Here is a 25,358-nt window from a genome sequence, read left to right on the forward strand (position 1 = left end):
CTGAACATGAGGACAGGAACACACCTGGACATGAAGACAGGAAGACACCTGGACATGAGGACAGGAACACACCTGGACATAAGGACAGGAACACATCTGAAGACAAACGGATCATTTCTCCTTGAATCTGATTTTCTTCTTCCAGTTTTTTTATTCTCTTTTTTCTGCTGACTGTTTGTGAGTTTAAAGGGAAAGTGGAAAACGTTCAGGATTTAATATTTAAAATGTGTTTCTGTATTTATATAGAGGCTGAGAAAAATTATGATTTTGTATTTTGTTTTTCCAATAAACATTATTTATGTTTGATGTATTGTATTGATTGTACCTGAGCATCACCTGTTTGAGGCTCTGCTGCCTCCTGGAGGACGGAGGAGGACGGAGGAGGACAGACACGTCACAGACTATCATTTACTTTTTAAATGTGGGAAATAAACGGATAAATAAAAAGTTTAAATTTGAAAATACAATTTTTTCAAGTATAAACATACATTTGAAAAATATAAATATATAAAGATATTCATATTTCTAGGTCATCACATTACATCACATTACATCACATTACATCACATTACATTACATCACATTACATTACATTACATTACATCACATTACATTACATCACATTACATTACATCACATCACATTACATTACATTACATTACATCACATCACATTACATTACATTACATTACATTACATTACATTACATCACATCACATCACATTACATTACATCATATTACATTAAATCACATTACATCACATCACATTACATCACATTACATTACATCACATTACATCACATTACATTACATTACATCACATCACATTACATTACATTACATTACATCACATTACATTACATCACATCACATTACATTACATCACATTACATCACATTACATTACATCACATTACATCACATTACATTACATTACATCACATTACATTACATCACATCACATTACATTACATTACATTACATTACATCACATTACATTACATCACATTACATTACATCACATCACATTACATTACATCACATTACATTACATCACATCACATTACATTACATTACATTACATTACATCACATTACATTACATCACATCACATTACATTACATTACATCACATTACATCACATTACATTACATTACATCACATCACATTACATCACATCACATTACATTACATCACATCACATTACATCACATTACATTACATTACATCACATCACATTACATCACATCACATTACATTACATCACATTACATCACATTACATTACATTACATCACATCACATTACATCACATCACATTACATTACATTACATTACATCACATTACATCACATCACATTACATTACATTACATTACATTACATCACATTACATCACATTACATCACATTACATTACATTACATCACATCACATTACATTACATCACATTACATTACATTACATCACATTACATTACATTACATCACATTACATCACATTACATTACATTACATCACATTACATCACATTACATCACATTACATTACATTACATCACATCACATTACATTACATCACATCACATTACATTACATTACATTACATTACATCACATTACATCACATTACATCACATTACATCACATTACATTACATTACATCACATCACATTACATTACATCACATTACATCACATTACATCACATTACATTACATTACATCACATCACATTACATTACATCACATCACATTACATTACATTACATTACATTACATCACATTACATCACATTACATCACATTACATCACATTACATTACATCACATCACATTACATTACATCACATTACATCACATTACATTACATCACATCACATTACATCACATTACATCACATTACATCACATTACATCACATTACATTACATCACATCACATTACATTACATCACATCACATTACATTACATTACATTACATTACATTACATCACATTACATCACATTACATCACATTACATCACATCACATTACATTACATCACATTACATTACATCACATTACATTACATCACATCACATTACATCACATTACATCACATTACATTACATCACATCACATTACATTACATCACATTACATTACATCACATCACATTACATCACATCACATTACATTACATCACATTACATTACATTACATCACATTACATCACATTACATCACATTACATTACATCACATTACATCACATTACATTACATCACATCACATCACATTACATTACATCACATCACATTACATCACATTACATCACATTACATCACATTACATTACATCACATCACATTACATTACATCACATCACATTACATCACATTACATTACATTACATTACATCACATCACATTACATCACATTACATCACATTACATCACATTACATTACATCACATCACATTACATTACATCATATTACATTACATCACATTACATCACATTACATTACATTACATCACATTACATCACATTACATCACATTACATCACATTACATTACATCACATCACATTACATTACATCATATTACATTACATCACATTACATTACATTACATCACATTACATCACATTACATCACATTACATTACATCACATTACATCACATTACATTACATCACATCACATCACATTACATTACATCACATCACATTACATCACATTACATCACATTACATCACATTACATTACATCACATCACATTACATTACATTACATCACATTACATCACATCATATTACATTACATCACATCACATTACATCACATCATATTACATCACATCACATTATATCACATCCTATCACATCCCATCCCATCACATCATATCATATCACATCACATTACATCACATCACATCATATTATATCACATCATATCACATCACATTACATCACATTACATCATATCACATCACATTACATTACATCACATTACATTACATTACATTACATCACATTACATTACATCACATTACATCACATCACATTACATCATATCACATCACATTACATTACATCACATTACATTACATTACATCACATCATATTATATCACATCATATCACATCACATTACATCACATTACATCACATCACATTACATCACATTACATTACATTACATCACATTACATCACATTACATCACATCACATTACATCACATTACATCACATCACATTACATTACATTACATCACATCACATCATATTATATCACATCATATCACATCACATTACATCACATCATATCACATCACATTACATCACATTACATCACATCACATTACATCACATTACATCACATTACATTACATTACATCACATTACATCACATTACATCACATCACATTACATCACATTACATCACATCACATTACATTACATTACATCACATTACATCACATTACATCATATTATATCACATCACATTACATTACATTACATCACATTACATCACATCACATCATATTATATCACATCATATCACATCACATTACATCACATTACATCATATCACATCACATTACATTACATCACATTACATTACATTACATCACATTACATCACATTACATCACATTACATCACATCACATTACATTACATTACATCACATTACATCACATTACATCACATCACATTACATCACATTACATCACATCACATTACATTACATTACATCACATTACATCACATTACATCACATCACATCACATCACATTACATCACATTACATCACATTACATCACATTACATCACATTACATCACATCACATTACATTACATTACATCACATTACATCACATTACATCACATTACATCACATTACATTACATTACATCACATTACATCACATTACATCACATTACATTACATTACATCACATCACATTACATTACATCACATCACATTACATTACATTACATTACATTACATCACATTACATCACATTACATCACATTACATCACATTACATTACATCACATCACATTACATTACATCACATTACATCACATTACATTACATCACATTACATCACATTACATTACATCACATTACATCACATTACATCACATTACATTACATCACATCACATCACATTACATTACATCACATCACATTACATCACATTACATCACATTACATCACATTACATTACATCACATCACATTACATTACATCACATCACATTACATCACATCATATTACATTACATCACATTACATTACATTACATCACATCATATTACATCACATCACATTATATCACATCCTATCACATCCCATCCCATCACATCATATCATATCACATCACATTACATCACATCACATCATATTATATCACATCATATCACATCACATTACATCACATTACATCATATCACATCACATTACATCACATCATATCACATCACATCATATTACATCACATTACATCACATCACATCATATTACATCACATCACATCACATCATATTACATCACATTACATCACATTACATCACATCACATTACATCACATCACATTACATTACATCACATTACATCACATTACATTACATCACATCACATTACATCACATCACATCATATTACATCACATTACATCACATTACATCACATCCCATCCCATCACATCATATCACATCACATTACATCACATCACATCATATTACATCACATCCCATCACATCACATCATATTACATCACATTACATCACATCACATCATATCACATCACATCACATCATATTACATCACATCACATCACATTACATCACATCATATCACATCACATCATATTACATCACATTACATCACATCATATCACATCACATCACATCATATCACATCACATTACATCACATCACATTACATTACATCACATCACATTACATTAAATCACATCATATTACATTACATCACATCACATCACATCACATCACATTACATCACATCACATCACATTACATCACATCACATCACATCACATTACATCACATCACATCACATCACATTACATTACATCATATTACATTACATCACATTACATTACATCACATCACATTACATTACATTACATCACATCACATTACATTACATCACATTACATTACATCACATTACATCACATTACATTACATTACATCATATTACATTACATCACATTACATTACATTACATCACATTACATTACATCACATTACATCACATCACATTACATTACATCACATTACATTACATTACATCACATCACATTACATTACATTACATCACATCACATTACATTACATCACATTACATTACATCACATTACATTACATTACATCACATTACATTACATTACATCACATTACATTACATCACATTACATTACATTACATTACATCACATCACATCACATCACATTACATTACATTACATCACATTACATCACATTACATTACATCACATTACATTACATCACATTACATTACATTACATCACATTACATTACATCACATCACATTACATCACATTACATCACATCACATTACATTACATCACATTACATTACATCACATCACATTACATTACATCACATTACATTACATCACATTACATTACATTACATCACATCACATTACATTACATCACATTACATTACATTACATTACATCACATTACATTACATCACATTACATCACATTACATTACATCACATCACATTACATTACATTACATCACATCACATCACATTACATTACATCACATCACATTACATTACATTACATTACATCACATTACATCACATTACATTACATTACATCACATCACATTACATCACATCACATTACATTACATCACATTACATTACATCACATCACATTACATTACATTACATTACATCACATCACATTACATTACATTACATCACATCACATTACATTACATCACATTACATTACATCACATCACATTACATTACATTACATCACATCACATTACATCACATTACATTACATCACATTACATCACATCACATTACATTACATTACATCACATCACATTACATTACATCACATCACATTACATTACATTACATCACATCACATTACATCACATCACATCACATTACATCACATCACATCACATCACATTACATCACATCACATTACATCACATTACATTACATCACATCACATCACATCACATTGCATCACATCACATCACATCACATTACATCACATCACATCACATCACATTACATCACATTACATCACATCACATCACATCACATCACATCACATCACATCACATTACATTACATTACATCACATCACATTACATCACATCACATTACATCACATCACATTACATCACATCACATCACATCACATCACATCACATTACATCACATCACATCACATTACATTACATCACATTACATTACATTACATCACATCACATTACATCAAATCACATTACATCAGAAAACAGATTCATATAAGTTCATCAGGTTTCATAGAGCCAAACATTTCAAGTGCTACTCAACTGGCTTTAGATAAGCCAGCCCTTTATTAGTATATAAGTGCTTTGTTAGTAATTCTATCTCTGGAAGTGGAGTCCAAAGAGATGAGTTTTCAGTCTGAAGAAGATGTGTAAGCTTTCTGCTGTCCTGATTTCAATGGGGAGCTCATTCCACCATTTTGGAGCCAGGATAGCAAACCCACTTTGCAGATAGTTATTAAATAATATAAACAATGTTCCGTTGAAGAGGTAAAGTGTCTCAGAGAGTTTCATCCTCCCATTCTTAAAAGATAATAAGGTGAAACGTAAAGAAGATATGCAACGCCTAAATCCACTGAATATATATCACTGTTTACCATTCAGTTATGAACACATTCTTGTATTAATAACATTATTAATACACAAATGTGCTGAATGTGTTTGTTTACTGCTGGAGCTTTAAGGACCACATTTATTTGAAATATAGTAATAATATACTTTAGTTAATGAGGAGAATACTGACACAGGGCTTCCTATAATATATTAATATAATATACTGTAGTGGTTAACATAATTCACTCATGGAACTACAGGTTGGGGGTATTGTTCCGCACGGACACATATGTTGACTATACCTACTGTGTGCCCTCCTTTCTCTTCTCCCCTTCTCTTCCCGGTCTTCAAGCCGGCAACATGTGCTTTTCTCGTGCTCAATAAAGCCAACTTTGTACCTTTGATGTACCGCCTCCGACTCCCTTCTCTCTGCACTACATTGGTGACCCCGACATGTCTCGCAGAAGTTTCCGAGACTGAACCGAAAATGGCTAGAAACTGCCGGAGATTTTTGGAGACGTGGGCGGCTGCCTCGTGCGCACGGACTGAGGCTCGGTTCGCCCTCCGCGCAATGGCCGAGGACGTCGCTCGTCATTCCCACATCGTTTCGGCACTGGGAGACAGCAAGCCTTCCGACCACATGGAGACGATACACGACCTGTTAGGTACGGAAGAACCCGACTTCTTTTCATTGGGACTGTTTCTTCGGGACATGCGGCTGCATGACAGCGCTCGCTAACACGGCTAGTGTGGAGCCCCGCGCTTTAGCCGAAGAAGCTGACCGGTTCTTTCTGGCCGCTCGGTGATTTACCCCTGAAGTGTTGGCCCCGTCACGCAGCGGCACCTTCCCTGGTAGAGGCACGCCACCTGGCAGAGACTCCTGGGCCGACGACATCGACTAACAGCTAACAACGACAGCTAACGGCTAGCAGCTAACGGCTGGCTTCATCCATCTGGTAACATCCAACTTTTAACCCCTTTCTTTTTTTTGGGTGCTGGAGACACGGTCAAACCTCCTGTGGATCCTCTCACTATTTCACTTACCTGTTTTTTGATCGGCAACATGTGCTTTTCTGCTGCTAAATAAAGCCAACTTTGCACCTTCGATGCACCGCCTCCGACTCCCTTCTCTCGGCACTACAATATACATATAATATATAAATATAATAAATAAGGGATAATGTGCAGCGAGGCGGTCATTCTGGGTAAAAGAACACCCGACAGGCTGATCAGGTAAAAGGGAGGGTTTCTGCCCCGTTACTTCTCCGCTGTTTTCTTGTCCCTCTTGTCTTTTTCTTTTCTTCACTGGGGACTCTAACCATTCATCCTGTGCTCTCCAAATATATTTAAATGAACATTAAAATCCTCCATGTTGCTCTCAGACGGGAGACAACAGAAAACTAAAGACAAGCAAACATACGCATGCAGTTAAATCGACCGGACTTCTTTCTGCAGATGTGAGCGTCCTTACCAACGGTCAATAAGTCCTTGACAACGGTCTGTACTACTGGATTAACGTGCCACGTGTTCTGAATTGACCAATCAGAATCGAGTATTTATCTAAGCCATGTAATAAGCAAATATAATATATAATGTGTTATTGGAAGTTGTCCTGATGGAACATGTGATGAGCTCCGTCCTGTTAGTTCAGCAACTCAGCAATGTGTGTGTGTGTGTGTGTGTGTGTGTGTGTGTGTGTGTGTGTGTGTGTGTGTGTGTGTGTGTGTGTGTGTGTGTGTGTGTGTGTGTGTGTGTGTGTGTGTGTGTGTGTGTGTGTGTGTGTGTGTGTGTGTGTGTGTGTGTGTGTGTGTGTGTGTGTGTGAATAGCAGGACATCCTGGACAGTAAATAAAAGTGTGTCCTGTCCTCTAACGTTTCCTGTCCCATTCTGCTCTGTCATCACACACACACACACACACACACACACACACACACACACACACACACACACACACACACACACACACACACACACACACACACACACACACACACACACACACACACACACACACACACACACACACACACACACCACACACTCTCTCTCTCTCTGTCCTCCTTTTATTTCTCTTTTCACTTCAGACGCTCTGATGTATTCCTCTAAATAACACAACACCTTCTCAGGAGGATCTACAGTATTATAACTTTACTTTAAATTAAAGGCTAAAAACTTTATTGAGAGCGTCGCCCTCAGACGTTCTCCAAAAGGCTGAGTCGGCAGATTTCAGGAGGAGGAGCTTCAGGAGTGTGTGTGAGGAGTGTGTGAGAGGAGTGTAAGAGTGTGTGAGGAGTCAGATGGAGTCAGTGTGTGTGAGGAGGATGATGATGATGAAGCTGCTGCTGCTCTCTGTGCTGCTGATGGAAACCTCTGCTGCTCTACAGGTACACACACACACACACACACACACACACACACACACACACACACACACACACACACACACACACACACACACACACACAGATATAGGGTTATAATATAGTTATATTACTGTATTATAACTTTGGTAACACCTTACCTAGCTAGATGTAAATACTTTCTGTTCTGTTTTCGCTTCATGAGGACTGAATGAATATTATGTCTGTGTATAATCGGCCTTTCTACCGAATTGGTTCAAAGTCAGGTTGGAACAGTTTTTTCCCCAAAACTTTGTCCATATATATTTTTGTACCATATCTAAATTACACATAGTAAAAGAACCGTACATTTTTATATTGTATTTTCAGACTGTATTGGAATTTTCTTCCTCTACCAAAAATTGTCACTACCGAAACATCACAACACAAAAATATTATATTATCTCTAAATAGTATTTTAACAAATATCTTTTGAGGGTTTTCACAATTAAATGAAAGGGCCCATGTCCTGCTTCTCCGGTTCTGACCCGTCCCCTTGTGTTCTGTAGCTTCTGCATGTGACCGCTCTGCAGAGTCACAAACCCTCAAAGGACACCCTGTAGGGAGTAACACTCTAACACAGAGAAGACCTGTCTGCCCCTGAACGCCTCCTTGGGGATTTCTCTTTTTCCATTGTTTCCTTCTTGGGTATGGTGACGTAACGGCTCCGCAGATTGGTCCGCAGAGCCGTTACGTTTGGACCAATCCGCGGACTTCCTCACACACACACAGACTCGGTGGGACGTTGCGAGGCTTGCTGCTGCGAGGAGCGGGACGCTGTGAGCCGGCTCACTGGTGTGGGGTCGGCGAGACAGCGAGACACCGCAGAACTCAGCCTGGGCACACACACAAAGTCCCAGCCAGGCTGCGAGTGTTCGGGCTGGGTTTCGCTGTGTCTCGCTGTCTCGCAGACGGCCACTGGGCTCACAGGGAGGGGGGTGCAGGAGCTCCAACACGCCGTGTAGGACAGAGAGTGAATACACATACTATACAGAGATGCTGTTTGAGAAACCAATGTGAGTTTGGAACATTGAACCATGTCATCTATTCTAGTCGAGCTCAACAATGGAGCTATGATCAGTAGAAATGGCCATGACATGGGACCTTTAAGAAAAGTGAATTTTTAAATCAAATTTCAAAGTTCAATTTATACAATTCATAAAAATCATAATGCAAACTTTCTTTGTAAAATGCATAATACTGATCACATTGATTCCAGAGCTGATGATTGTTGAAATTGAACATACATTAAACCAATCAGTGTCATATCATTTTCGTTGATAAATCATTATACTTCATTTCTTAGAAAACATCCAGTGTTTCGGTAGTGACCACAGTATTTAGTTCTCCAGGTTGTTTCATATTCCCTCAACCTTATTGCTTAATCTGAACTCATAGCATGCCTTATGCTGAAGTGTGAATGTTTGAAGCTACTGACCCAGAATCAGCACTTTAGTAACAGCTGAAAGAGGGGGGGATGAGACTGGGTGATCTGTTTGGTATTTTGAGCAAAACACTTCATAGACATGTTTTTTATATCTGAGACCTATAATGCATGCCTACAATTAGTATAATGATACCTTTAAAGTCACACACTGATTTTCAGACTTTAAAACACATTTATTTCAAAACTATGGGATTTACATGCTTACCATTCCATTTTGTCACCACCGAAACGTAACCATATGTTTCCGTAGTGACAATTCTAGCTAAAGTTGAGCATAACTAAAGAATGCTAGCAAGTACATGGCATTCATGTCTTTGAAGAGGTTTACACACATAAAGACCTAATACTTCGCATAAAACTCGGAAAAGGTTTACTTAATTGAAGATAACATGTGTTCGGTAGTAACAATTCTTAAGGTTACACGCCGATTTTCAGATTTTGGAACAGATTTATATCAAAAGTATGAGATATAGCTACTGGCCATTCAGCCATGAGGGACAGGGATGCAGTGTCACTACCTTGGGGTGGGGCTAAAAACCAGGCTCAGCCATTGGACTAAAACCAGGCTCAGCCATTGGACTAAAACCAGGCTCAGCCATTGGACTAAAACCAGGCTCAGCCATTGGACTAAAACCAGGCTCAGCCATTGGACTAAAACCAGGCTCAGCCATTGGACTAAAACCCCTTATGTTGCGGCAGTGACATGAAAACTGGGGGCATGATTTTTTTAGTATAGTTTTTTTATAAAAAAATTAAACCCACAATAAATCTAAATATTCCAACTTCTGTTTGAATGTAATCATAAAGATCTTCTAAATACAACATTGAAAAAAAAAAAAAAAATGTTTCAAGTTTTATTTACAGAACATGAAATGTAGATGTGAGGTTTGGGGAGGGCTTCTTCCCGATAGAAAGTACCCTATAAATGATTGATTTTTTTATTGATGATGATATATTATACGCACACACACACACACACACACACACACACACACACACACACACACACACACACACACACACACACACACACACACACACACACACACACACACACACACACACACACACACACACACACACACACACACACACACACACACACACACACACACACACACACACACACACACACACACATACACACACACACACACACACACACACATGCACACACACACACACACACACACACACACACACACACACACACACACACACACACACACACACACACACACACACACACACACACACACACACACACACACACACACACACACACACATACGTGTAGAACCTGTGTTATGATATGATCCCTCTGTTCTCTGTAGAACCAGTGTTATGATATGATCCCTCTGTTCTCTGTAGAACCTGTGTTATGATATGATCCCTCTGTTCTCTGTAGAACCTGTGTTATGATATGATCCCTCTGTTCTCTGTAGAACCTGTGTTATGATATGATCCCTCTGTTCTCTGTAGAACCTGTGTTATGATATGGTCCCTCTGTTCTCTGTAGAACCTGTGCTCTAACACCACGGTTCTGCTGGCCTCGACCCCCTGTAAGTCCTGCAGCCTCAGCTTGTTGTTCTCCGTGTGCCCCCCCGGCTTCAGGAAGACCCCCCGGTCCCCCAGACAGGACTGCACGTGAGGAACACTTTATATACAAATACAGGGGGTTAGCATGTTGTTAACATGTTGTTAGCATGTTGTTAGCATGTTGTGGTGAAGTTAGCATGTTGTTTATCGTGAAGTTAGCATGTTGTTTATGGTGAAGTTAGCATGTTGTTAGCATGTTGTTAACATGTTGTTAGCATGTTGTTAGCATGTTGTGGTGAAGTTAGCATGTTGTTTATGGTGAAGTTAGCATGTTGTTAGCATGTTGTTAGCATGTTGTGGTGAAGTTAGCATCTTGTGTTCAGGTTCTCTGTACAGACGGCCTCCATGACGCTGCCCATGCCAGGCTGCTCCTCAGAGTGCTATAAGGAGGTGGATCTGAAGACCTGCTGCCCCGGCTTCTGGGGGCCCGACTGCCAGGGTGAGTTCAGGGACAGCAGGTACACGGAAATATATATATATACCTTGTATTTAAGAGTACACAGTATGCGTAGAGGTAGCAGTATTTATAGTAAGTGTACTGGTGGTATCAGCTCAGCGCTCACATGCTCCGGCTCATCCTGCAGGACCAGGACTTCCTTCCTGTGGAGATCCTCCGTCAGCAGGACTCAGACTGCTGACACACACACACACACACACACACACACACACACACACACACACACACACACACACACACACACACACACACACACACACACACACACACACACACACATCAGAAGTGTTCCTGGGATTGAACCCTTTGATTTGAGACACTTTACATTTGGTGCATGCATTCTTGGTGAATCTGAATCTAAGTATTAAAGCGGTTGGATTGAGATTTAAACTTGTATTTTTTTAATACAAGTTAAATATAAATGTGTGTGTAAATGTGTGTGTTCAGAGTGTCCGGAGGGGGCCGAGAGACCCTGCAGTCTGAGGGGAGTCTGCTCCGACGGGATGGGGGGCAACGGTACCTGCACCTGTCAGGTAAATACACCACGGTTATTACTTATTCATAATTAATGCACCTATATTCACTTTGATGTATACGCACCATGACACCAAGTCAAATTCCTCGTGTCAACCTACCTGGTGATAAACCTGATTCCGGTGTACGTGTGTGTGTGTGTGTGTGTGTGTGTGTGTGTGTGTGTGTGTGTGTGTGTGTGTGTGTGTGTGTGTGTGTGTGTGTGTGTGTGTGTGTGTGTGTGTGTGTGTGTGTGTGTAGCCGGGCTTTGCAGGGACAGCTTGTGAGGACTGCTCTACGAGACGCTTCGGGTCCACCTGCAGCTCAGGTAACCTCATACCTGTGTTTTAAAAACTCTTAAAGACCCAGTGAAGTGCATGTTTTTGCACCAAAATGAAATGGCAGTTTCATTCCTTACATATCATTGTGCCTGTTCATGGCTAAAATCATTTTTAATAATTCATAATTAATGAATGAATGAATTATTAATTTTGCCGTCTGAGCCTAACGGAAGTTGCAGACGATAGTGGCTGTGACGTCACAAGATGTACCCAGTTGTGATTGTAAACATGGCGGAGACTCTGGAAAGTGATACTAGTGTGAGAGAAATGATTGATTTGGACAGCTTTTCGGATAGATGAGGAAAGTGATCAATCTGGTGCACTTTGAGGGCAACATTAAGAGATTTATGGATACAGCTCTCAACACTCATATGAAACATATATTTCAATAATCAAAAAACATTGGAATGATTTCTTAACCTATTTTATACAACTAATATTACATAGATGGAAATATTTGTTTACATAGATGACCAAACCCACTGAGATAACTTAGGCTACAGTTTACCTCCCTGAGCTGACGTTATCTCTCTCAGTCCCACAGGAGAGCACTCTCCCTCTCCTTATTGTTGAAACAGCTAATCTCCGTTAGCTCCGAGCTAGCACCAGATGCTAACAACAACCCTGTAACTCTGTCAGTCTCTCTTTCTCTCTCTCTCGAATCGACCACTGGCCTTTATTTATCATGATCAATCAAATAATCTACGAAACAATGACACCAGCCAGGCTCACCTTCATCTTTTGGGAACAGAAACATCGCCACTTCGGCAGACTTGACATTACTACAGCCAGCGGCAATGCATCGTTTCCCCTGTGTTTTTCATCCCTCTTTCTTCACTGTCGCCTCCATTGTCAGGTTTTCTCGATTGGCAATCACTTCCAGTCGACTCCGACACACTTTCCAGGAAAATACTAGCTCAAAAACGTTGAGAAATTCGACTTTGAAAAAGAGAAAAAACGAACGGTGGTGAATGTAAACAGTGCGGCGGCGTCCATCTCGTGACGTCACGCAGTAGATCGCAAGCCACGCCCACGAAGGCGAAGGTCGACTGCAGATTTCCCCGGAAAATTCAAAACTCGTCAAATTTGTTGCTATTCCAACATTTTTTGATTTGGGTTCCAATGGACAATTTTGGTCATTACTATACGTATTAGCATAACAGATCATGCACAGGTGCACACTTCACTGGGCCTTTAAGCCCCAAGCCTGTTTTTCAGGTGTCAGGCTCGAAAATGATATTCCCAGAACAAAGGACCATATCTTCCCTAAAAGGGTTAAATTAATAATCTTTTTTCTCAAAGTAAGGATAAACCTGTCAGTTGGATGTAGAAAAGTCAGATTCAATATAGATGTTTTTTGTTTTAAAGAAAATTCAGATTGAACATGGTAAAAAACTGTAAATTATAGTGTCCGTCCAAAACATATGTTGTACTTATAGTGAAAACTAACCTTGGATGATGGGTTAGTAGACTAAAAGCTTTAGGAATCCAAAGTACAACATATAATAAGTACCCTGTATCAAGATTGATGCAAAACAAGTGATATTTGACCTTTTTAGACAGATTTAGCAAAAAAAAACTCTTCTCGGGCCATTTGGGTGGATTTTCCATATCTCTGGCCCCCCTTCTTCGATTTTGACATATGACATCTCTTTCTGATCGTTAGAGCCAATAGAATCGAAGGGAAATAGTCCCACAGACACTCATGTTAAAAAAAGATGGTGTCTTCGCGCATTCAATGGAGCTACAGAGCATAGGAATGGCCTGCTCTACTATTTTAAAACGGTATTATAGTTTTATTACTTATAAATTATCAGAACTTTTCAAAGCGGACACAGACACATTGGATATTAACCTATGGATTAACTAAATCATCGTTGTTATCGTTTTAATGCCATTGAAGATCAGTTTTGACCAGACAAAACCAAGGTAAGCCATGTTAGCGTTGTGTAGCTACCTAGCGCCACTTGTTGTGATTTACGTTTTTGTTGATAACTTCGCAAGTTTGTATCTTTCAGTGTTGAGGTGGGCACCGTTAGATTCTGTGTCTTTATGATCATAAACTATGTGTTGGATGTGCAGCTAGGATAAGTAATAAGGGAGCTAGGAGTGATTTTCGGTGCAGTAATAGGTTAGCATGTTTTGCTCGGGGCTAATTCAGAGGCTCATTGTTAGCATTGTGTGTTTTAAAAAAATTAAAAAAAATTAAAAAATCAGTTAAATGAGTTTTTTCCCATTATATGGATATAAAACATTCATAGTTTATTAAATATTAAGGTTCCTTAGACGTTGTTTCCTGCAAATGACGCAATTTCGGCCCCGGAACCGGGTCCGTAGGGCCTAAGTTAATATCGTTTTACAATTATTCATTTAGGATAAATGACCCTCTGAGTGTGTGTGTGTGTGTGTGTGTGTGTGTGTGTGTGTGTGTGTGTGTGTGTGTGTGTGTGTGTGTGTGTGTGTGTGTGTGTGTGTTTGTGTGTGTGCAGTGTGTTCCTGTGTGCACGGTGTGTGTGCCTCTGGTCTGACAGGTGACGGACGCTGCACCTGCTTCTCCGGATACAAAGGGCCCAGCTGTGATCAAGGTCAGTTACCTGTATATCTACCTGTATATCTACCTGTATATCTACCTTTATATTTACCTTTATATCTACCTGTATATCTACCTGTATATCTACCTGTATTTCTACCTGTATATCTACCTGTATATCTACCTGTATATCTACCTGTATTTCTACCTGTATATCTACCTGTATATCTACCTGTATATCTACCTGTATATCTACCTGTATATCTACCTTTATATTTACCTTTATATCTACCTGTATATCTACCTGTATATCTACCTGTATTTCTACCTGTATATCTACCTGTATATCTACCTGTATTTCTACCTGTATTTCTACCTGTATATCTACCTGTATATCTACCTGTGTATCTACCTGTATATCTACCTGTATATCTACCTTTATATCTACCTGTATATCTACCTGTATTTCTACCTGTATTTCTACCTTTATATCTACCTGTATATCTACCTGTATATCTACCTGTATTTCTACCTGTATATCTACCTGTATATCTACCTGTATATCTACCTGTATTTCTACCTGTATATCTACCTGTATATCTACCTGTATATCTACCTGTATTTCTACCTGTATTTCTACCTGTATTTCTACCTGTATTTCTACCTGTATATTTACCTGTGTATCTACCTGTATATCTACCTGTATATCTACCTGTATATCTACCTGTATTTCTACCTGTATTTCTACCTGTATTTCTACCTGTATATCTACCTGTATATCTACCTTTATATTTACCTGTATATCTACCTGTACATCTACCTTTATATTTACCTGTATATCTACCTGTATATTTACCTGTATATCTACCTGTGTATCTACCTGTATTTCTACCTGTATTTCTACCTGTATTTCTACCTGTATATCTACCTGTATTTCTACCTGTATTTCTACCTGTATTTCTACCTGTATATCTACCTGTATATCTACCTTTATATTTACCTGTATATCTACCTGTACATCTACCTTTATATTTACCTGTATATCTACCTGTATATTTACCTGTATATCTACCTGTGTATCTACCTGTATATCTACCTGTATATCTACCTGTGTATCTACCTGTATATCTACCTGTATATCTACCTGTGTATCTACCTGTATATCTACCTTTATATCTACCTGTATATCTACCTGTATATCTACCTGTATATCTACCTGTGTATCTACCTGTGTATCTACCTGTATATCTACCTGTATATCTACCTGTGTATCTACCTGTGTATCTACCTGTATATCTACCTTTATATCTACCTGTATATCTACCTGTATATCTACCTGTATATCTACCTGTATATCTACCTGTGTATCTACCTGTGTATCTACCTGTGTATCTACCTGTATATCTACCTGTGTATCTACCTGTATATCTACCTTTATATCTACCTGTATTTCTACCTGTATATCTACCTGTATATCTACCTGTATATCTACCTGTGTATCTACCTGTATATCTACCTGTATATCTACCTGTATATCTACCTGTATATCTACCTGTATATCTACCTGTATTTCTACCTGTATATCTACCTGTATATCTACCTGTATATCTACCTGTATATCTACCTGTATTTCTACCTGTATTTCTACCTGTATTTCTACCTGTATATTTACCTGTGTATCTACCTGTATATCTACCTGTATATCTACCTGTATATCTACCTGTATTTCTACCTGTATTTCTACCTGTATTTCTACCTGTATATCTACCTTTATATTTACCTGTATATCTACCTGTATATCTACCTGTATATTTACCTGTATATCTACCTGTGTATCTACCTGTATTTCTACCTGTATTTCTACCTGTATTTCTACCTGTATATCTACCTGTATTTCTACCTGTATTTCTACCTGTATTTCTACCTGTATATCTACCTGTATATCTACCTTTATATTTACCTGTATATCTACCTGTACATCTACCTTTATATTTACCTGTATATCTACCTGTATATTTACCTGTATATCTACCTGTGTATCTACCTGTATATCTACCTGTATATCTACCTGTGTATCTACCTGTATATCTACCTGTATATCTACCTGTGTATCTACCTGTATATCTACCTTTATATCTACCTGTATATCTACCTGTATATCTACCTGTATATCTACCTGTGTATCTACCTGTGTATCTACCTGTATATCTACCTGTATATCTACCTGTGTATCTACCTGTGTATCTACCTGTATATCTACCTTTATATCTACCTGTATATCTACCTGTATATCTACCTGTATATCTACCTGTATATCTACCTGTGTATCTACCTGTGTATCTACCTGTGTATCTACCTGTATATCTACCTGTGTATCTACCTGTATATCTACCTGTATATCTACCTGTATATCTACCTGTATATCTACCTGTATATCTACCTGTATATCTACCTGTATATCTACCTGTGTATCTACCTGTATATCTACCTGCGTTGCAGAGCTACCTGAGTGTGTGTCCCTGCGCTGTCCTCTGAACTCTCGCTGCATGGAGGAGGCTCTGACTGCTCGGCTGGTCTGTCAGTGTTTACTTGGATACCAGAAGTCCGGGGACACCTGTCTCTGTGAGTTCATTAGGAAACTAAATATAAACTATCATGAGCTGAACACAATAATAAATAAGATAAGATGAGATCAGATGAGTCTCTGTGTATTGAGAGTGTCTCCTGCTGTCTGTCCCCAGCCGTGAACCCTTGCCGGACGCAGGTGTGTCACCTGCAGGCTTCCTGCGTCCCCACCGGGCCGGGCACGCACCTGTGCGCCTGTAACGAGGGCTTCAGTGGAGACGGGAGGGTCTGCATGGCTGTGGACCCCTGCCAGAGGAAACAAGGGGGGTGCAGCGCCGAGACCACGAGCTGCGTCTACGACGGCCCGGGGAAGGTCAGGGGACACACCTGTATCTGTTACCTGTGGGACGTTAGCTCTTACCTGCGGGACGTTACCTGTAGGACGTTAGCTCTTACCTGTGGGACGTTACCTTTAGGACGTTTGCTCTTACCTGTAGGACGTTACCTGTGGGACATTAGCTCTTACCTGTGGGACATTACTTGAAGGACGTTACCTGTAGGACGTTACCTGTAGGACGTTACTTGTGGGACGTTAGCTCTTACCTGCAAGACGTTACCTGTAGGACGTTAACTCTTACCTGTGGGACATTAACTCTTACCTGTAGGACGTTACCTGTAGGACGTTACCTGTGGGACGTTACTTGTGGGACGTTAGTTCTTACCTGCAAGACGTTAACTCTTCCCTGTGGGACGTTAGCGCTTACCTGTAGGACGTTACCTGTAGGACGTTAACTCTTACCTGTAGGACGTTACCTGTAGGACGTTACTCGTAGGACGTTACTTGTAGGACGTTACCTGTAGGACGTTACCTGTAGGACGTTACTTGTGGGACGTTAACTCTTACCTGTAGGACGTTAGATCTTACCTGTTGGACATTAGCTATTACCTGTAGGACGTTAGATCTTACCTGTTGGACATTAGCTCTTACCTGTAGGACGTTAGATCTTACCTGTTGGACATTAGCTCTTACCTGTAGGACGTTAACTCTTACCTGTGGGACGTTACCTGTAGGACGTTGACTCTTACCTGTAGGACGTTAGATCTTACCTGTGGGACGTTAGCTCTTACCTGTGTCAGTTACCTGAGAGACATTACCCATTACCTAACAGGTAACGTCCTACAGATAGGACAATACCTGTAGGATCACCTATAATCACCTATTACATTAAGGACAATACCTATAAGACAATACCTGTAGGATATTACCTGTTGTCAGTGGGGCTGTATTTTAGAGTCTTTCCACTGTTACCGGTGTATTTACCTGTACCTGCACTCACCTGTCCTCCTCAGTCTCACTGCGAGTGTCTACCGGGGTTTGTCCTCCGGAGGGATGGCAGCTGCAGCCTGAAGGACGCTTGCAGTCCCGCGTCCTGCCACCAGGAGGCGACCTGCAGAACCTCAGAGCCGGGCCAGTTCCAGTCAGTACCTCACAGACATCATTCATTTATCTTTTTTAGTCTAACCTTTTATGCTCTTAACCTATTTTTATATTACCATATTTTATTCAATATGCTCCTTAGATCACTTTTTATTATTCTTTATTTTTATTTTCTCCTCATAGCATTGTGAGATGACATTGTTTTTTAAGTGTGCTATATAAATGAAAGGTATTATTATTATTATTATTATTATTGTTATTATTATTGTTATTATTATTATTATTATTGTTATCATTATTATTATTATTATTATTATTATTATTATTATTATTATTATAATATAACTCTTCATACCGTCGTGTTGTGATGCACAGGTGACAGTTCTTTAATGTCCTCTCACCTGTCCCCTCACCTGTCCTCTGACGTGTCCTCTGACCTGTCCTCTGACTTGTCCCCAGGTGCACCTGTAAGCAGGGGTTTGTGGGTAACGGGAAGGTGTGCTACGGGAACATCATGCAGCGTCTGAGCGACCTGAACACGGAGCCGTGGGGGCAGTGGAGGGGCCAGCTGAGCAGCGCCATGTCCCTGCTGGGTAACTGCCTTACACTCAGAAACAAGTCACTAACAGGTCGCTAACAGGTCAGCTATTATTCAGAAACAAGTCGCTAACAGGACGCTAACAGGTCAGCTATTATTCAGAAACAAGTCACTAACAGGTCAGCTATTATTCAGAAACAAGTCACTAACAGGTCGGCTATTATTCAGAAACAAGTCGCTAACAGGTCGCTAACAGGTTGGCTATTATTTGAAAGTCTTTATTCGAAAAGTCGAAAATCAGTCACAAACAAGTCAGATTTGAGTTGGAATGAGGAACTCAATGAGAACTGTTTGCTTTCAGGGTCTCTCTCCTGGTCCCTGCAGAACCTGGGTCCATTCACCCTGTTTGTCCCGATCAATACAGGCTTCAGGGGGGTTTCGGTGAGATCCTCTTATCTTGAAAGTCTCTGTTATCCTTCCTGTGGGCTCAGACTTGACTGAGGGTTTAACGACCCGTTCTCCCTCTCAGGTGCGGACTCTGACGGCGGACCGGTCTAAGGCTCAGTACCTGAGCAAGATGCACCTGGTGGCCGGAGTCCTGCCCTTCGACACGCTGAAGAGAACCGATGTCTTCTACACCGTGACGGGAAAGATGGGGGAGATGGACACCAGTGAGGGGGTGAGGCACACGGCTATCAAGTCGACATTTAGTCAGCAACAAGTCTGTACAAGTTGGTATGAGTCGGTATGAGTCGGTATGAGTCGGTATGAGTCGGTATGAGTCGGTATGAGTCTGTATGAGTCGGTATGAGTCGGTATGAGTCGGTATGAGTCGGTATGAGTCGGGATGAGTCGGTATGAGTCGGGACAAAGTGGAGAACAAATCAGGCATGAGTCGGCACTAAGGCGCATATTAATCAGCTATAAGTCACATTGGTTTAAGTTCTGAAGAAGTTGTGTCTTTCCTTCTTGTTCTTGTTCGTCTTTCTCCTCCCCCCCCCCCCCCCCCCCCCCCAGGATCTGCATACGAAGATCCGTCTCCACGGCAGCAGGAAGAAGGCGGTGATCCTTCAGTCGGACTTGGTGGCGTCTAACGGGATGATCCACATCATCAACAAGCTGATGGACAGCGTGGCGCCGACTGTGGAGAGCAACCCTCAGGTGAGACCTGGACCCCCAGGTGAGACCTGGACCTCATGTTGATCCACTGTTTCATTGAACTCAGACTGACTTCCTGTTTGTCTTCAACAGGAGAACCTGTTGAAGATTGTCTCTGACTACGGGAAGTTCGACACGTTCAAGTCCCTGTTAGAGGTTTGTACCTAGTCTCTCTTGACTCGGTCTAGACTGGGGCAGGTCTGGGTCTTTATTTGGTAATCAACCTAGTCTTGACTGAATCTTGGTCTTGACTGAGTCCTGGTCTTGACTGAGTCTTGGTCTTGACTGAGTCTTGGTCTTGACTCGGTATTGGTCTTCACTGAGTCCTGGTCTTGACTGAGTCTTGGTCTTGACCGAGTCTCGGTCTTGACTGAGTCTTGGTCCTGACTGAATCCTGGTCTTGACTGAGTCTTGGTCTTGATTCGGTCTTGGTCTTGACTGTGTCTTGGTCTTGACTGGGTCTTAAACTTGGTATCGACCTGGTCTAGGTCTTTCTCTCAGTGTCTCTGGTCCTGGTTCTGGTCCTGTTGCTTTATTCTTATATCTGCTGAGATCAGAGAATGAGATAAAGAACTTCTTGTTGTTCCCGGTTCAGAAAGTGTCTATGGCCTCGGTTCTGGACCTGCCCGGTCCGATGACCGTCTTCGCCCCGAGCAGCGCCGCCTTCAGCGCCATGCCGGAGGGTCAGCTGGACTGGCTGAGCAGCACCGAGGTGAGACTCAGCTTCACAGACCCACCTCACACCTCGTTGAAATGAAACTAAACATGCTTTTATTTTGTAGGGCCGGTGGAAGCTGCTGGAGCTGATGAGGAACCACATCGTCCCATCCTCCGGCGTGAGTAAAGACATTCATTCAGTACACATCCCATAATGCCCCAGCCCTTCTGATGTCAGTCTGGTTTACAGCTGGACGTGTTTAACGCCGTCTCCGGCCCGCGCCTCGCCTCATTGGCCAGCCAGGTCCTCACCATCAATGTGACGGACAACGTGAGTTCACCTCCCAGAAAACCTATTTTAACACGATGTCTTTGACTAAATATCATTGTTGACTGTAGTCACTGGGTGCAAACAGCACGGAGGACAAATGTTATATAGATAATGTAGATTTTGTGGTCATATTTCATACTAATTACGTATATTTGATTGGTCCAGGGTCAGATTGTATATCAATAACATATCTTTTATATTAATAAGGTACATTATTCTGATGTGCAGGGTCAGATTCTGGTGGACGGGGCCGCCGTGCTGGAGGCGGCAATAGAGGGTAAGAACGGGCGTCTGTACGTCCTGGAGGGGGTTCTGACACCGGCCTCCATCCGACCCGTCCTGCCCCACCGCTGCGACCTCAACGAGACCCGGGCCACCAAGGTGAGACCTCAGGTCCACTGAAGGTGTCTCTGCTGTGTTTCAGAGTGTGTGTGTCCTGAAGGTGTCTCTCTTGGGTTTCAGAGTGTGTGTGTCCTGAAGGTGTCTCTGCTGTGTTTCAGAGTGTGTGTGTCCTGAAGGTGTCTCTGCTGTGTTTCAGAGTGTGTGTGTCCTGAAGGTGTCTCTGTTGTGTTTCAGAGTGTGTGTGTCCTGAAGGTGTCTCTGCTGTGTTTCAGAGTGTGTGTGTGTGTGTGTCCTGAAGGTGTCTCTGTTGTGTTTCAGAGTGTGTGTGTCCTGAAGGTGTCTCTGCTGTGTTTCAGAGTGTGTGTGTCCTGAAGGTGTCTCTGTTGTGTTTCAGAGTGTGTGTGTCCTGAAGGTGTCTCTGTTGTGTTTCAGAGTGTGTATGTCCTGAAGGTGTCTCTGCTGTGTTTCAGAGTGTGTGTGTCCTGAAGGTGTCTCTGCTGTGTTTCAGAGTGTGTGTGTCCTGAAGGTGTCTCTGCTGTGTTTCAGAGTGTGTGTGTCCTGAAGGTGTCTCTGTTGGGTTTCAGAGTGTGTGTGTCCTGAAGGTGTCTCTGCTGTGTTTCAGAGTGTGTGTGTCCTGAAGGTGTCTCTGCTGTGTTTCAGAGTGTGTGTGTCCTGAAGGTGTCTCTCTTGGGTTTCAGAGTGTGTGTGTCCTGAAGGTGTCTCTGTTGTGTTTCAGAGTGTGTGTGTCCTGAAGGTGTCTCTGCTGTGTTTCAGAGTGTGTGTGTCCTGAAGGTGTCTCTGTTGTGTTTCAGAGTGTGTGTGTCCTGAAGGTGTCTCTGCTGTGTTTCAGAGTGTGTGTGTGTGTCCTGAAGGTGTCTCTGTTGTGTTTCAGAGTGTGTGTGTCCTGAAGGTGTCTCTGCTGTGTTTCAGAGTGTGTGTGTCCTGAAGGTGTCTCTGTTGTGTTTCAGAGTGTGTGTGTCCTGAAGGTGTCTCTGCTGTGTTTCAGAGTGTGTGTGTCCTGAAGGTGTCTCTGCTGTGTTTCAGAGTGTGTGTGTCCTGAAGGTGTCTCTGTTGTGTTTCAGAGTGTGTGTGTCCTGAAGGTGTCTCTGCTGTGTTTCAGAGTGTGTGTGTGTGTCCTGAAGGTGTCTCTGTTGTGTTTCAGAGTGTGTGTGTCCTGAAGGTGTCTCTGCTGTGTTTCAGAGTGTGTGTGTCCTGAAGGTGTCTCTGTTGTGTTTCAGAGTGTGTGTGTCCTGAAGGTGTCTCTGCTGTGTTTCAGAGTGTGTGTCTCCTGAAGGTGTCTCTGCTGTGTTTCAGAGTGTGTGTCTCCTGAAGGTGTCTCTGCTGTGTTTCAGAGTGTGTGTGTCCTGAAGGTGTCTCTGTTGTGTTTCAGAGTGTGTGTGTCCTGAAGGTGTCTCTGTTGTGTTTCAGAGTGTGTGTGTGTCCTGAAGGTGTCTCTATTGTGTTTCAGGGAGAGTGTGTGTGTCCTGAAGGTGTCTCTGTTGTGTTTCAGAGTGTGTGTGTCCTGAAGGTGTCTCTGTTGTGTTTCAGAGTGTGTGTGTCCTGAAGGTGTCTCTGCTGTGTTTCAGAGTGTGTGTCTCCTGAAGGTGTCTCTGTTGTGTTTCAGAGTGTGTGTGTCCTGAAGGTGTCTCTATTGTGTTTCAGGGAGAGTGTGTGTCCTGCTCTAATGTCCATCTGAGTCAGTGTGAGGGTGGAGTTAAAACGGTGAGACGTCTCACTCTGATATATTTCCCTGAAGTCATTATTTAACACTCATAGTTACTTTGAACATAAAAACACTTGATGTGTGTACTGGAGTATTTCTCTTGGTCCCTGAGTAAAGGATGCTCTTCCTGTGTCACGTCTGATGAGAAACTGTGTTTCAGGGATTATCCACCTTCGGCTGTGTGTACCTTCGGAGCATCGGAGGAGCCGTGAGAATGGGCGTCAGCTTTGGCTGCAAGCCGACCTGCAACACCACCGTTACCGTGAGTAACACACAACTACACACGGATAACACACAACTACACACTGATAACACACAACTACACACTGATAACACACAACTACACACGGATAACACACAACTACACACTGATAACAGACAACTACACACGGATAACACACAACTACACACGGATAACACACAACTACACACTGATAACACACAACTACACACTGATAA

General features: G+C 40.0%; 1 protein-coding gene across 1 annotated transcript in view; it reads left to right on the forward strand.

Annotated features, from left to right (window-relative positions):
• Positions 1-9,133: 9,133 nt before the first annotated feature.
• The window catches only part of stab2 (stabilin 2), a 60,511-nt gene continuing 44,286 nt past the window's right edge, over positions 9,134-25,358 (forward strand). Inside the window, exons 1-20 of the mRNA XM_079656478.1 lie at positions 9,134-9,245; positions 12,227-12,354; positions 12,630-12,745; positions 13,211-13,296; positions 13,538-13,604; positions 16,107-16,202; positions 18,647-18,769; positions 18,889-19,085; positions 20,063-20,190; positions 20,610-20,743; positions 21,050-21,129; positions 21,218-21,367; positions 21,706-21,849; positions 21,940-22,002; positions 22,442-22,558; positions 22,629-22,682; positions 22,754-22,834; positions 23,063-23,215; positions 24,839-24,898; positions 25,060-25,161. Of these exons, the coding sequence (XP_079512604.1) occupies positions 9,159-9,245; positions 12,227-12,354; positions 12,630-12,745; positions 13,211-13,296; positions 13,538-13,604; positions 16,107-16,202; positions 18,647-18,769; positions 18,889-19,085; positions 20,063-20,190; positions 20,610-20,743; positions 21,050-21,129; positions 21,218-21,367; positions 21,706-21,849; positions 21,940-22,002; positions 22,442-22,558; positions 22,629-22,682; positions 22,754-22,834; positions 23,063-23,215; positions 24,839-24,898; positions 25,060-25,161 (2,166 nt within the window). The 5' untranslated portion in view covers positions 9,134-9,158. The remainder of the gene's footprint in view (positions 9,246-12,226; positions 12,355-12,629; positions 12,746-13,210; positions 13,297-13,537; positions 13,605-16,106; positions 16,203-18,646; positions 18,770-18,888; positions 19,086-20,062; positions 20,191-20,609; positions 20,744-21,049; positions 21,130-21,217; positions 21,368-21,705; positions 21,850-21,939; positions 22,003-22,441; positions 22,559-22,628; positions 22,683-22,753; positions 22,835-23,062; positions 23,216-24,838; positions 24,899-25,059; positions 25,162-25,358) is intronic.

The sequence above is a fragment of the Notothenia rossii genome (assembly GCF_949606895.1).
Source record: "Notothenia rossii genome assembly, chromosome: 10".
NCBI classification, from domain to species: Eukaryota; Metazoa; Chordata; class Actinopteri; order Perciformes; family Nototheniidae; genus Notothenia; species Notothenia rossii.